The 14,686-nt window shown below is 54.1% G+C and overlaps 1 protein-coding gene, 1 long non-coding RNA gene and 1 pseudogene across 6 annotated transcripts in view; 2 read left to right on the forward strand and 1 right to left on the reverse strand.

Annotated features, from left to right (window-relative positions):
- Positions 1-3,846, reverse strand: part of GRTP1 (growth hormone regulated TBC protein 1) — a 34,473-nt gene extending 30,627 nt beyond the window's left edge. For 3 of the 4 annotated variants that reach the window (XM_035294674.3, XM_035294672.3, XM_035294679.3), the window contains exons 1-2: positions 3,736-3,846; positions 3,480-3,628 (exon numbers count right to left, since the gene is read on the reverse strand). In XM_035294674.3, the coding sequence (XP_035150565.1) occupies positions 3,480-3,628; positions 3,736-3,767 (181 nt within the window). In that variant the 5' untranslated portion in view covers positions 3,768-3,846. The remainder of the gene's footprint in view (positions 1-3,479; positions 3,629-3,735) is intronic. The other variant, XM_035294677.3, reaches the window with a different exon arrangement.
- LOC108587858 (small ribosomal subunit protein eS27-like pseudogene) lies at positions 422-652 on the forward strand (annotated as a pseudogene). The gene has a single exon (XR_013521761.1). The product of XR_013521761.1 is annotated as a small ribosomal subunit protein eS27-like pseudogene (transcript).
- A 268-nt stretch (positions 3,847-4,114) lies between the features above and the next one.
- LOC128931319 (uncharacterized) lies at positions 4,115-13,499 on the forward strand. The gene is made up of 2 exons (XR_013521769.1): positions 4,115-5,210; positions 9,356-13,499. It is a non-coding gene; the product is annotated as an uncharacterized LOC128931319 (long non-coding RNA).
- The last annotated feature ends 1,187 nt before the right edge of the window (positions 13,500-14,686 follow it).

Genomic DNA, 14,686 nt, shown 5'->3' on the forward strand with positions numbered 1-14,686 from the left:
CTATAATTACACAGGACAATTAACGTGACATAAATCAGCCCGGGTGCGGTGGCTCCCGCCTGTAACCCCAGCACTGCGGGAAGCTGAGGTGGGCGGATCACTTGAGCTCAGGAGGAGAACAGCCTGCCTGTCAACACGGGGAAACCCTGCCTCTACTGAAAATACACAAAAATTAGCCAGGTATGGCAGCGCACGCCTGTGATCCCAGCTGGAGGCCACTGCCCTCCAGCCTAGCTGACAGAGCTAGACTTTGTCTCAAAAAACAACCAAACAGACAAACAAAATTAAATTAAAAAAATTAAAGCAGCCTTTTCCAGCGGTGACGACCTACGCAGGAGAACATGCCTCTACAAAGGATCTCCTTCATCCGTCTCCGGAAGAGGAGAAAAGGAAACACAAGAAGAAACGCCTGGTGCAGAGCCCCAATTCCTACTTCATGGATGTGAAATGCCCAGGATGCTATAAAATCACCACGGTCTTCAGCCATGCACAAACGGTAGTTTTGTGTGTTGGTTGCTCCACTGTCCTCTGCCAGCCTACAGGAGGAAAAGCAAGGCTTACAGAAGGATGTTCTTTCAGGAGGAAGCAGCACTAAAAGCACTCTGAATCAGGATGAGTGGGAAACTATCTCAATAAACACATTTTGGATTAAAAAAAAATTAAAGCAAAAAGGAGGTAGTTGTTACTTCAATAATAAAGCGAAATTTTTAGAAAGAACTCAAAAAAATTAAAAAAAGAAAAAAAAACCAAAACTTGAAATAGGTGTAAAATAATTGGAAAGGGGGCAGGTGTGGTAGGTCACCCCTGAAATCACAGCACTTTGGGAAGCCAAGGTGGGCAGATCATGAAGTCAGGAGCTCAAGACTAGGATGACCAACATGGTGAAACATGGTGAAACATGCCTCTACTAAAAATACAAAAAAATTAGCCGGGCTTGGTGGCGCGTGCCTGTAATCCCAGCTACTCAGGAGGCAGAGGCAGGAGAATCTCTCAAACCTGGGAGGTGGAAGGTTGCAGTGAGCCTAGATGGCGCCACTGCACACCAGCCTGGGCAACAGAGCAAGAATTCATCTTAAAAAAAAAAAAAAAAAAAAAAATTGTAGCCGGGCGCTCTGGCTCACACCTGTAATCCCAGCTCTTAGGGAGGCAGAGGCGGGAGGACAGTTTGAGCCCAGGAGTTTGAGACCTGCCTGGGCAATATAGCAAGACCCCGTTCTCCACAAAAAGGAAAAAAACAAAAAGACAAAAAAAAAAAAAATTGTAAAGGATTGGGGAAAAGAATAAAAATCCGGGGGATTCTGCATTCGGATGCTTTTTTCCTTTTCCCTGCTCTATCTAGAACTCCCCTCCCAAGTCCCTATCGGAAAGTGGGGGCAATGTACCGAGTGGCTCCATGAAAAGGAAGATATGGAACCCAAGTTAGCAGCCCCTACTCAAAAAAAGGAGAGCAACAGGACAGACCCAGCCAACAAAGGCAGACAGGAGAATGACTGTGCAGTCGCATTTTCTGTAAAAGCAAAGCGCTGATGCACAACCACACATCTTTCAGATTCTCTGCCCTGACCAACCTCCAGGTCACAGCCACAGGACTCCCCATGGACGCCCCTCGCCCTCAAAGCTACTGCAGAACCCAAGTGTGCACTTCTGCTCCTGAGGGGGACGGAAGGACAGTCCCCTGTGGTCGTGTCTGCAGGAGATGGGGGCCAGGGGTGGGAGACAAACTCCTATGAAATTTACCATGTACATAAACTACACTTTTTAAGTTCACGTCTGATATACTTTATGTCACTTTTAAAAATTAAAAGACCAGTCAACTTTTAAGAATAAATCAGGCGCAGTGGCTCATGCCCGTAATTCCAGCACTTTGGGAGGCCGAGGCAGGAGGATCACTTGAGGTCAGGAGTTCAAGACCAGCCTGGTCAACATGGTGAAACCCCATCTCTACTAAAAATACAAAAATTAGCCTGGCATGGTGGTGGGTGCCCGTAATCCCAACTACTCGGAAGGCTGAGGCAGGAGAATCGCTTGAACCGGGGAGGTGGAGGTTGTGGTGAGCTGAGATCGCACCACTGCACTCCAGCCTCGGTGACAGAGTGAGACTGTCTCAAAAAAAAAAATTAATTCATTAATTAAAAGGAAAAATAAAGAGACACACATTCCAATGGAAACATATGAACATAGAAATGACCCAGGGATGGGACGTGACGCATTTGGGAGATGCTTACAGGGATTAGCTTCAGAGACGTGGAAGGCAAGGACAGAGCAAGCTTTGAGGGTGTGATTTTATGAAATGCTGCCATTACCAGTGCTCAGGAAAGCCCTGTGGAGTTGTGCCCACACTCCCATCAGTGACAGGCTTAGGGAGGGAGGCTGTCTAATGTGGTGTAGCTGGACCCCTCACCACCTGAGTCTGACATTCCACCAAGCAGCAAGGTCCCATCAGCCTCACTCCAGGTCAGGCCCACAGGCCATAACCCAGCACCAGGGCCCACCCATCGACCTTGGGCCTGACGTGGTGGCTCACGCCTATAATCCCAGCACTTTGGAAGGCAGAGGTGGAAGGACCTCTTGAGCCTAGGGGTTAGAGAACAGCCTGGGCAACATAACAAGACCCCATCTCTATAAAAAATTTCAAAATTAGCCGGGTGTGATGGTGCCAGCGACTGAGCTACACGGGATGCTGAGCGGGGAGGATGGCTGGAGCCCAGGAGGTCAAGGCTACAGTGAGTGGTGACTGTGCATGGCACTCAGAGGGTACCCTGTCTCAAATAAACAAAGCAAAAATTGATCTTGTCACACATTGCCTGGAAAGCCTTTAACAGTTGGCTTCTTTGTGCCTGGCTGTGGTCACCACACACCTCCAGCCCTCAGCCCAGGGGCAGGGTCCCTGCTTCATGTCCTGCCCTTCCCCCCCCAGCTCCCTGCAGCCCAGTCAGCTCCTTTTCTCCAAGCTCAGCTGCCATTCACATCCCCCTTCTCGGGAAGCCCCCAAGTCTCCCCTTTGACCTCACTTCTCTGCTTTCCAAACTCCGGGGCAGAGTCCCACCAAGCCCTTACCCCAGGCAGACACCCCATTCATTCACTGAACGCACAGGGGAGTCGCCAAGCAGTGCCCCATGTTCTGAGGACTGAGCCCTGGGTGAAAACGCCCTGCAGGGAGGGAAGGAGGGAGGGAGGGTTTTTGATCTCGCAGGGGCTGTGCTGGGAAAGGCCGAGGTGGTGGGGGTGTCCTCCACACCGGGAAGCCTGGGGGGCGGGGACCAGGCCGGGTGCTCACCGAGGCAGGAGGCCCGGGTCAGTGGGGAGTGGAGTGGGGGGCAGGTCACCAGGGTGGAATCGAGTTTCGATCCACCCGAATCCCGCTCTCCTTCGGCCCCACCTCGAGGCGGGAAAGCAGGTCCCCGCGGCCGCCCAACCCGCCCGCGAAGGTTCCTCCTGCTCCCTCCCTCCACCTGGAGCCCGGACTTTGCCCCACGCACCTGCGCGGCCCCTCGGGACGCCCCCGCCCTGCAGCAGCCGGGACCACTTGACGGCCCTGCGGGTGAGCGTCACCAGGTAGCCGGAGAGGAACTCCTCGTAGGCGGCGGCGTCGAAGTCCTCGGGCCTCTCGAATCCGTACGGGTCGATCCTGCAACACCGAGAAGGGAGCCGGCGTCCCCGAAGTTTCCTCCAGGGGGTGGGGGGCCCACGTGGGGACCGCAGCCGCCGGGGACGCCTGAACCCCGCGCCACCCACCTGGGGACCCTCGAGCGCTCGGCGGGCTCCATGCCGGGAGGGAGGCGCGCACCGAGAGGGGCAGGCGGGTCCGGGATTCGCCTCCCGGCTCCCGGGCGCTTGAGTCCTTCCGGCGGGGCCGCGGGCGCGGGGGGGCGGGGCGGAGGCGGGGCGGGGGGAGGGGCAGGGGGAGGGAGGACCCAGGGCGGGGGGGGAGGACCTGGGCGCGGGTCGCTGTTGGGGGCGGGGAGGGAGGACCGGAGGGCGGTGCTGGGGGCGGGGAGGACCCGGGGCAGGGGCGGGGCTGGGGTCGGGAGGTTCGGGGGAGGGAGGAGGGGCAGATGGGGATGGGGCAGGACGAGGGGGCGGTGCTGGGGCGGTGCTGGGGCGGTGCTGGGGCGGGGCGGGCCTGCTCCGGGGGCCTCGGGGGCCGCGGCGTCCCGGGCAGGGTGGGCGGAATCGGAGGCGCCCCCCGCAGACTGGACCCGGGTTGCCGGAGACACGCGGTGCGGATTCCTCTGCGATTTCAGACCTCAGGGCCTGGCAGACCCGACCGACATCTGACTCCTGTTTTTAACGTTCTCCGCTACATTTCAAGGCCGAACCCCACATGCAGATGAGAAGCCCGTAGTCCCCGCTCCCGCTCCCCCCGCAAACCAGGGCCCAGGGCCTGGAGCCCCGCGCGGAGCCGGGGTGCCCCCACCGGCGAGCAAGGCCCGGGAGACGGGGCGCCCACCGGCCTGGGCTTCCTGGGAGAATCTGGGCGGCTCCGGTTCTGACCGGCTTCTTCTCGGTCCGCATCCCAGGACAGTGTCCTGGGATTCCAGCTGCTTCTCCTGCCCGGGAGGGCCTCGGAAATTTGCCAAAACTGCGGGGTTTGAATTTTGCTCTGGCGACGTGGCTAGGGGAGACTTCAGAGGTGACGTTTTGGGGCGTCCTCGCACTGGGTCCCCCGACGGTCTGGAGCGGGCTGGGGGGTGCGACAGGGGGTCTCCCGCAGGCCCAGGAGGAGGCGCCGTTCCGGACTCACGCGCTTTCCTACTAGCAGCAGTGCTGGCCTCGTCGGGCGAGGCGGGATTAGCGGCTCTGCGTTCCCCTGCGCGTCCTCAGGGCCGTTGGGAACTAACTTGGGACCTTCCCATCGGTGTTTCTGGAACGTTTCGTCGAGTGCCGCCCAGGAGCCTGGAAAGCCGCGTGTGGAACTGACCGGTCCCTAAGTGGGGACCCCCGCCTCTGCCTTTCACGCTTCTCCAGCGCCCCCTGCGAGACCGTGGGGTTCAGTGCTCGGGGGCAGAACCCAGACCTGCTTCCTCCCTTCTTAGTCGGCTGGTTCTGAGAACTCGAGCTTTCAGCCCAGCTCTGCAGCCCTGGCCTTGGGTAACGCCCAGCGTCCCTCTGAAAGATCGCACAGCCCCCTACTCTGCGCTCTGACCTTGCTGGGATGTTTACACTTAAACCGGGAGACAGGCCATAGCCTCCTGCCCCTCAGCAAGCAGGTACCTCACAACCAGGACTGGCAGGTGGCCTTCGAACCCCATCTGGGCTCCTCTCCCCTACTCAATGGCTCCCTGAACCCCTCCAGTTCTGACTGAACCCCATTTTCTACATTGTGTCGCTTGTACTTTCTGGAGCAACGGACACAGTCCTGCTCCCCACGTCCCAGCACCTGGGGTCCTGTACCCTAACAGCCCTACACCACCCAGCTTCTGTTCCAACCCTAGGCCTGGGAGCCTCACGGCCCCCCTTTTCCCTAATTCCTGCCCTCTACCCACGGAGATGGGGTTCTAACCTCCCTTCCCCACCACTGCCGTGGAAAGCATCGTAGCAGGAGGCAAGACCGGGGACCATGGGCTCCGGAGCCTGAGTGTGATGGTGGGACCGCCACCAAGTGTATTTTTGGGCCAGATGTAGGGAGAATGTGGGAGCAAGTCAGATAAGAGTGGAGAGGAGAGATACAGAGAGGCCAGCGCCCCAGGCTCTGAGGAGGGTGGGCAGACAGAGGGAGGCAGCTGGAAAGGCCTTCTGCTCCAGCCCAGGCCTGTACACGCCCCACCTAAACAGCTCCCACCTGGGACCGTGTCTACAGGTGCCGCCATTCACCAAGCACCGGACAGGTGCCTGAGCATCCGCACACAAACTCCCTTTCTGCGAAGCCACCAGCAGGGTCAGCCATGATGTAAAAGCCAGAGGCACACCCACCTGAGCCTGAGTGTGATCGCAACCACAGCTGGCCCAGGACAGCACTTCCTGGGGAGGCTTTGTGGTGCTGGAGCGCTGGGTCCGCTCACCCTGCAGTCCAGGGACTCAGAATCATCACCCAGGGGGACCCAGCTCCCCTGCAGGAGGCCCCCTTCAGTCTGAGGGGCCTCAAGTTTCTGCACCCACGATGCACCTCCTCCCTTCAGGAATTCAGCTGTCTTGTCGCTTTTTTTTGGTTTTTTTGAGACAGAGTTTTGCTCTTGTTGCTCAGGTTGGAGTGCAATCGTGTAATCTCAGCTCACCACAACCTCTGCCTCCCAGGTTCAAGTGATTCTCCTGCTTCAGCCTCCTGAGTAGCTGGGATTACAGGTGGGCACCACCATGCCTGGCTAATTTTGTATTTTTAGCAGAGACGAAGTTTCTCCATGTTGGTTACTCTGGTCTCAAACTCCCGACCTCAGGTGATCCGCCTGCCTCGGCCTCCCAAATTTCTGGGATTACAGGCGTGAGCCACGGTGCCCGACCCTTGCTCTTCTGTAGAAGCTGCTGCCCTTTGGAAGTTAGAAGGGCTTCAGGAGTACTTCAGTTCTGGGGTGCCCATCAAGATGGGATGAACTTACTTTTGTCCTTACTTGTGTCACGTAAGTAGCTGAACTGTTGTTCTCGTTGGAACCAAATGCGCTGTTCCAGTTCAAGTTAAAGTCTCCTCCAGGGCCCTGACCGTGGGCGCAGCCTCAGGCTGATGCAGCTTTCTTGGACCTGTTGCTGATCAGCAGGCTCCCCACTCTCCTCCCCACCGTCCTCCCCACACCGTGCTCCTGCTGCTGATCAGCAGGCTCCCCACCCTCCTCCCCGTACCATGTTCCTGCTGCTGATCAGCGGGCTCCCCAACCTCCTCCCCACCCTCCTCCCCACATCATGCTCCTGCTGCTGATCAGTGGGCTCCCCACCCCGCTCCCCACACCGTGCTCCTGCTGCTGATCAGCAGGCTCCCCACCCTCCTCCCTGCTCCACTCCAGACAAGAAAACCACTTTTTGCCCGAGTCAGGACATCACAGGTCTAACACACTTGGAATCATCCTTTCAAAAACAGTGCCAAGTCGAGGTTTAAAAAACGCTCCCTATATATTTGTGGCAACCATCTTCTACTTTCTGCTTTTATGCACTGGCAGATTTGCTTCTTTTTTTTTTTCCGGTGAGGGTGGTTCGTGACAGGGTCTCGTTCTGTCACCTAGGCTGGAGTGCGCGGTATGATCCTGGCTCACTGCAGCCTGGAACTCTCGGGCTCCAGTGATCCTTCTACCTCAGCCTCCCAAGCAGCCAGGACCACAGGCATGTGCCACCACACCTGGCTAAGTTTTTAGTTTTTGTAGAGACAGGGGTCTTGCTATGTTGAGTAAGCTGGTCTCCAATTTCTGAGCTCAAGCAATCGTCCTGCCTTGGCCTCCCAAAGCACTGGGATTATAGGCATGAGCCACTGTACCTGGCCCCGATTTGATTTTTATTTGATGAGAGAGAAGAGTACTTACAGGGAAAAGGATAGGAAGATTGGAGTTGGCTTTAAAAATACTCCAGCATGCCAGGCATAGTGGCTTATGCCTGTAATCCCAGCACTTTGGGAAGCCGAGGCAGGCAGATCACAGCTCAGGAGTTTGAGACCAGCCTGGCCAAGATGGTGAAAGCCCGTCTCTACTAAAAAAATACAAAAATTAGCTGTGTGTGGTGGCGCATGCCTGTAACCCTAGCTTCAGGAGATTGAGGCATGAGAATCGCTTCAACCCAGGAGGTGGAGATTTCAGTAAGCCGAGATTGCACCACAGCACTCCAGCCTGATGACAAGAGGAGACTCTGTGTCAAAAAAAAAAAAAAAAATACAGCCAGGCATGGTGGCTCATGCCTGTAATTCCAGCACTTTGGGAGGCCAAGATGGGTGGATCACAAGGTCAGTAGTTTGAGACCAGCCTGACCACCATGGCGAAACCCTGTCTCTCCTAAAAATACAGAAATTAGCCAGGCATGGTGGTAGTGCACACCTGTCATCCCAGCTACTCAGAAGGCTAAGGCAGGAGAATCGCTTAAACCCAGGAGGCGGAGGTTACAGTGAGCTGAGTTTGTGCCAGTGCACTCCAGCCTGAGTGACAGAGTGAGACTCCATCTCAAAAACAGAAAAAAAAAATACTCTTGCAGGCTGGGAGTGGGGCTCATCCCTGTAATCCCAGCACTTTGGGAGGCCAAGGCAGGCAGATCACTTGAGATTAGGAGTTTGAGATCAGTCTGGCCAACACGGTAAAATCCCATCTCTACTAAAAGTACAAAAAATAGCCGGGCGTGGTGGTGTGTGCCTGTAATCCTGGCTACTTGGGAGGCTGAGGCAGGAGAATGGCTTAGGAGGTGGAGGTTGCAGTGAGCCAAGATCACACCACTGCACTCCAGCCTGGGCAAGAGTGAGGCCCTGTCTCAAAAACAAAACACAACAACAACAAAAATATACTCCACCAAGGGAAAAAAAAGGAGAGGGTAGATTGCAACATGATGAAAATCTTTGAAGGCCGGGCACGGTGGCTCACGCCCGTAATCCCAGCACTTTGGGAGGCTGAGGCGGATGGATCACGAGGTCAAGAGATCGAGACCATCCTGGTCAACATGGTGAAACTCTGTCTCTACTAAAAATACAAAAAAAAAAAAAAATTAGCTGGGCATGGTGACATGTGCCTGTAGTCCCAGCTACTCAGGATGCTGAGGCAGGAGAATTGCCTGAACCCAGGAGGCGGAGGTTGCAGTGAGCCGTGGTGCAATGTGATACGGCATTGCATAACAACCGCAATCAAGTTCTGCAAGAATGAGGCCCTGGTGGTTCACGCCTATAATCCCAGCACTTGGGGAGGCTGAGGTGGGTTGATCGCTTGAAGTCAGGAGTTCGAGTCCAGCCTGGCCAAGGTAGTGAAACCCCGTCTCTACTAAAAATACAAACATTAGCTGATCGTGGTGGCGCAAGCCTGTGGTCCCAGCTACTCAGGAGGCTGAGGCAGAATAATTGCTTGAACCTGGGAGGCAGAGGTTGCAGTGAGCCGAGATCAAGCCACTGCACTCCAGCCTGGGTAAGAAGTCTTGTCTCGAAAAAAAAAAAAAAGAAAAGCAGCAGCTACTTTTTGCTTTAGCCGCGTTCTTGGCTGGACTCCACTCAGTGCTGGCAGCAAATGCTTGTCACAGAGGAAGCCTGGTGGGATATGCTGTGGGACCCTGCAGGCAGGATGCGGGTGCCCACCGGGGTGCTTCCTTAGCTCCCATATGAGGATGGGGAAGCCCCAGGGCCACATCCTCTGACGTTCCTGTGCCACGTGAGAGAATGGGGTGTGGGTGCTGGAAGCCCGGGGAGGGGACTGCACCGGGGTCCCAGGACCACAGGTGCCTTGTACTCCCTTACTGGCTGTTTTTTCCACAGGAATGACTGATTTAATCACACCCATGGCAGATTGATCCCCGGAGAGACGAGGCTGGGGACTACCGCCTGATGACTGACCTGAGGATCTGACCCCTGCACACTCTGTGGGCATCTCCAGCTTGAGGCACACCCACCCACAGGTATCCCGGAGCCCCCGCCAGCCTCCCAGAAGGTCTGCAGAGGGGCCTGCCAGCCCTGCAGCCCTTGGGCCTGAGCACAGAGCATCCAGGGCTGCCTGTCTCCCTGCACGCCTCTCTGGACTGAATGTGGACTCTGGTAACAGCTCCATCTGCGAGTCCCCAGTTCCCGGGACAGCTCCAGTTATTCACTGTGCAACAGATTGCCCCAGCGTTGTGGGTGGAACAACAGTGCTCCTCATTGTGCTCTTCCCAGGTTCTGGGTGGCCTGGCACCTCCAGGCGGCCCTCAGGGTCTCTCCATCATGGTCACACCCCTGGGGCCAGGGGGGATCTGAGGGCTGCTCATGATGCACCTGGGGTCCATCGCTGGGTGGCCCACCCACGCTTGTCTGCAGTGCCTGCATACTACCTGGAGGCTGGGCTTGGAGAGCTGGTGTCCTGGATAGACAAGAGGAAACTGTGTCGCCACGTTGCTTCTGCCAAGTCACAGCCGCCGAGAGTCAGGGGCAAAACATAGACCCCTCTCCTCCACATAGGAGCCAGTCACAACTTAGGAGGAGTGGTGCTGCCAGGAGCACTTCGAAACATAGGACCTGTGACTCCTAAACATGGCAGGCGCCCACCCAGGGCCTGCTGGATTCATGGGCAAATGTGAGGAAAAATGAGCTGGGGTCTGTGTGATGTCACCCTCCAAGACATGCCAGAAAGTTCTGATGCGTCGGATGAATGGGGACTAATGGGGACTGACAGAGACGACTGGTGGAAGCTGATGTTAACTAATGGGGACTGACAGAGACTGATGAGGACTGGTGGGAGCTGATGGGGACTAATGAGGACTGATAGACTGAGGGTGTCTGATGGGGGGGGCCTGCCACCCTTGGGAACTGATGGGGTCTGATGGGTCTGATCGAGATGATGGGATCTGTTGGGGATGTTGGGTCCTGATGGGGATGTTGGGGTCTGATGGAGACTAATGGGGGATGATGGGGACTGATGGGGATGTTGGGGTCTGATGGGTCTGATGGAATCTGATGGGATCTGATGGGTCTGATGGGGATGTTGGGGTCTGATAGAGACTAATGGGGGATGATGGGGATGATGGGGACTGATGGGGCTGGGCCAAGGACTGTGGCCCACATTTTCATGTTGAAGAGCCTGATGTGGTCTGATTTATGCTTTTAAAAAGTATTTCCCCAGTTATTCTGTAGCTTGCAGTCTGACAAGAACAGAGGCAGGGTTCATTGAGGAGGGTTAGAGAAGACAGTGGCCTGGAGTAGAGCAGCTGGGGAGGAGGAGTCGCCCCTGGATTTTGTGCTGAGCAGGGGGCAGCAGGAACTGCTTCCAGTGGATTGTCCAGGTTTGTTAATTGCTTTCATTCTTCTCTACTTCATCGACCCTGGGAAAGAAGGAAGTATACATCGGGAAGCCTTAATTCAGACTATTTTTACTGTTGAAAAGTAATGGCTTTCTCTAGATTAGAATTTAGGAGCAGTAATATAAAGATTCGTGAGATGAGCCGGGCGCGGTGGCTCACGCCTGTAATCCCAGCACTTTGGGAGGCCGAGGCGGGTGGATCACGAGGTCAAGAGATCAAGACCATCCTGGTCAACATGGTGAAACCCCGTCTCTACTAAAAATACCAAAAATTAGCTGGGCATGGTGGCCCGTGCCTGTAATCCCAGCTACTCGGGAGGCTGAGGCAGGAGAATTGCTTGAACCCAGGAGGTGGAGGTTGCGGTGAGCCGAGATGGCGCCATTGCACTCCAGCCTGGGTAACAAGAGCGAAACTCCGTCTCAAAAAAAAAAAAAAAAAGATTTGTGAGATGAAACTCATACATCCAGAGAAACTACTTACACTTGGCATAGCGTTACTAGATTTAGCTAATAAAAATGCAAGTACAGGACACCCAGAGTGAGACATACTTACACTAATATAGAGGAAGGAAACGAAACAGAGCAAAGCACTTCCTCTACTCTACTGCTTGAGGCACCTTGGACCTGGAAATCGACTGACCAGACAGATTAACAACAGAAAAAGACAGTTTTGAGAAAGTTTTGAAAAAAAACAAAACAAAACAAAAAAAAACTCCAAAAAGCACTTTGGAGGCCAAGGCGGGCGGATCACCTGATGTCGGGAGTTCAAGACCAGCCTGACCAACATGGTGAAACCCTGTCTTTATTAAAAAAAGAAAAGAAAAGAAAAAAGCAGAGAAGGGGTTTCACAAAACTGGGCAGGATGGTCTCAAACTCCCGACCTTGTGATCCGCCAGCCTCATCCTCCCAAAGTGTTAAGACAGGCGTGAGCCACCGCACCCAGCCAAAAGACAGTTTTCATTATATCCACAGTGGCTGGCCAAAATATCTATCAGGATCTCCTGAGGTGGGGTCAGAGTTCAGGTTAGACAACAAACCCGGGGTTTGGGCTTTTGGAGCGCAGTGAGCGGTGGGAAGGTAACCAGGAAGTGTATGGTGAACCAGGTCATCAGGAAATGTGCCACGTAGGCCAGGCACAGTGGCTCACACCTGTCATCTGTGAAAGTCCAGACAGAGAAGACAAAGAGACCAATGATGACCGAAGAGAACTTTAATTTGGGCGCCCGGGCCAGCAGCAGGCTCACGGTTATAATGGCCACCGACAGCAACAAAGCAGCAGTTTAGCTTATATGCGGTTTGAGGCAGGAGGCGGGTTTTACAATCGTGGGCTTCGTGGTCATTTAACTCTATGACCTTGCAGCTGAGGTAAGGGGTCGAAACACTGGGGAGCACACCCAGGGAGATGAGAGGAACAGGAAATGCAGAAGCATGTTGGGGCGCAGACCCTCTCTCTACATAGATAAGACCCAAGACGTGCTCCAGGCTCTCATCTATGTAGAGAGAGGGTGGTGCCAGGTCTGCTTTGCCTTTGCTTTTTTCCTAATGCAGCTTATAATCTAGCCCAGAATGCAAGATAAGCTTGCAGCTTCACCAGGGAGAGGTTACTTAAATTCCTTACCTTTGTACAACCCTTAAATGGCCTTTACTTCAAGTTTAACTACTACCTATGTTATGCTTATTATTTAAACTATAGTTTGTGCTATTTTATTTCATTTTATTTTCCTTCCACAAAAGAAAATTCAATCTTGAACTGAGCACCATGGCTCATGCCTATAATCCCAGTACTTTGGGAGGCTGAGGCGGGCAGATCACACGGTTAGGAGATCAAGACCAGCCTGGACCAACATGGTGAAACCACGTCTCTACCAAAAATACAAAAATTAGCCGGGTGTGGTGGTGGGTGCCTGTAATCTCAGCTACTAGGGAGGCTGAGGCGGGAGAATCTCTTGAACCTGGGAGGCAGAGGTTGCAGTGAGCAAAGATGGGGCCATTGTACTCCAGCCTGGGTGACAGAGCAAGACTCCATCTCAAAAAAATAAAAATAATAATAAAATAAATCTTGAGACCCCAAACTCAGTAAGCCAAAGGAAGAAGTCAGGCTGGGAATCGGGTCATGCAAACCCGCCTCCCCTCTTGGTTTCTAAATAAGATGGCAACAAGATGTAAAGCTACACGCCTCCCCAATATTTTGCCCATGAGGACATTCCTAGTGAGCTCCAAGATCTTCACCCTCAGGTGTTTCTGTTCAGGTTTCTCCATGGCAATGTAAGTGGATGGCTCATCCTTCCAGGTGCAGTCACCCCGGCCCATCAGACACGAGTGCATACCACCTGATTATTGCTCCCCAGCCCCATTCTGTCCCTGTCATCTTAAGTGCAGATCCCCGTATTTTACCTCTGCCCCATTTGTCTTTGTGATCTTATGTAAAAATATGGATTCACTGAGCCAGACAAAGACATGAATGACTATTTTTCCCAACCTTCCTCTTGCACAAAAATTGTGCACTTTTCAATATCCTGTTTTTCCTTCTTTAAATTTGGAGCCCTCAAAATCATCTTCAGAGAAAGCCTGAGACCTGTCTCCTGGGTGCACATGCTTAACTTTGGCAAATAAACCTGCTCAGGTGACTGAGACTTGTCTCATCATTTTTCTTTGGGAGGCCAAAGCGGGTGAATCACTTGAGGTGGCAAGTTCAAGACCAGCCTGGAGAAACCCCGTCTCTACCAAAAATACAGAAATTAGCTGGGCGTGGTGGCGCATGCCTGTAGTCCCACCTACTCAGGAGGGTGAGGCAGGAGAGTCGCTTGAACCCAGGAGGTAGAGGTTGCAGTGAGCCGAGATCACGCCACTGCACTCCAGCCTGGGTGACAGAGTGAGACTCTGTCTGAAATAAAAATAAAAGATTAAGAAGCAATAAGGTGTGGGGTCCTCCAAGGTGAGCGGAAAGTGTTTTGAATACATAAAGGTTGTCCGACCTACCCTCTGCGGGAAGACTGGGCTCACTGGGAAAGAAACCGGACCGCAGGCTAGAGGAAATTCCTTAAGTTCAGGCTTTATTGAGAGGAAAGAGCCTCTGGGCGGACCAGCCGGGAGGAAGAGCAGAATGGCCGCGCAGCTCAGAGGGGCAGCGTTGTTTTATAGGGGGCTGAAGGGCTGGGGGGTGGGGAAGCCAAAAGCCGAGGTGGTGGGCAACTGTTGGTCAGTTTGAACTGCTGGGCGGGAAGCTGGGCTGCGGGAGGGCTAGGGCCGGTATGTAAAGTGAGAGATAAGGGAGCCTCTTTGTGGGGGAGGGAAAGAGAGAGAGAGCTTTTGCGGTAGGGGCAGAGTTTTCCAAACATTCCCGACTCCTTAAAGAAAAGAAAAAGAGGGGGTCAGGGGCGTCGGTTGTCTCTCTAGCTACTTCCTGCTGACAAGGGTCGATGGGGGTTCTGAAGAGGTCTCTTTTCTTAACGAGCCTGGATGTTCGGGGAGAGGTCTGTTTCTTGCACTCGTTCAGGGTAGGGTTGGAGCAGCATCTGGTGGATGGTGACTCGAGTCAGTTCTTGAAAGCGCCGCTATAGGAACTGTAGAAAGCAAGGAGCAATAAGTAAGATTAGGCAAACAGCTACTAGGGGCCCAAGCAATGGGGACAAGAGGGTATACATAGAGGAAGACCACCACGCCGTGGCTTCAGCCAAGAACTTCTGACTCTGCAGGTTAGTTTTGAGTTTCTGGAGGCTCTCGATTCGGGTTTCTACTAGGCCGGATTCATTGATGTAGTAACAGCACTCTTCCTGTAGGAAGATACAGGTCCCTCCTCGTTCAGCAGTGAGCAGGTC

Source organism: Callithrix jacchus, chromosome 1 (assembly GCF_049354715.1).
Source record: "Callithrix jacchus isolate 240 chromosome 1, calJac240_pri, whole genome shotgun sequence".
Lineage (NCBI taxonomy): Eukaryota > Metazoa > Chordata > Mammalia > Primates > Cebidae > Callithrix > Callithrix jacchus.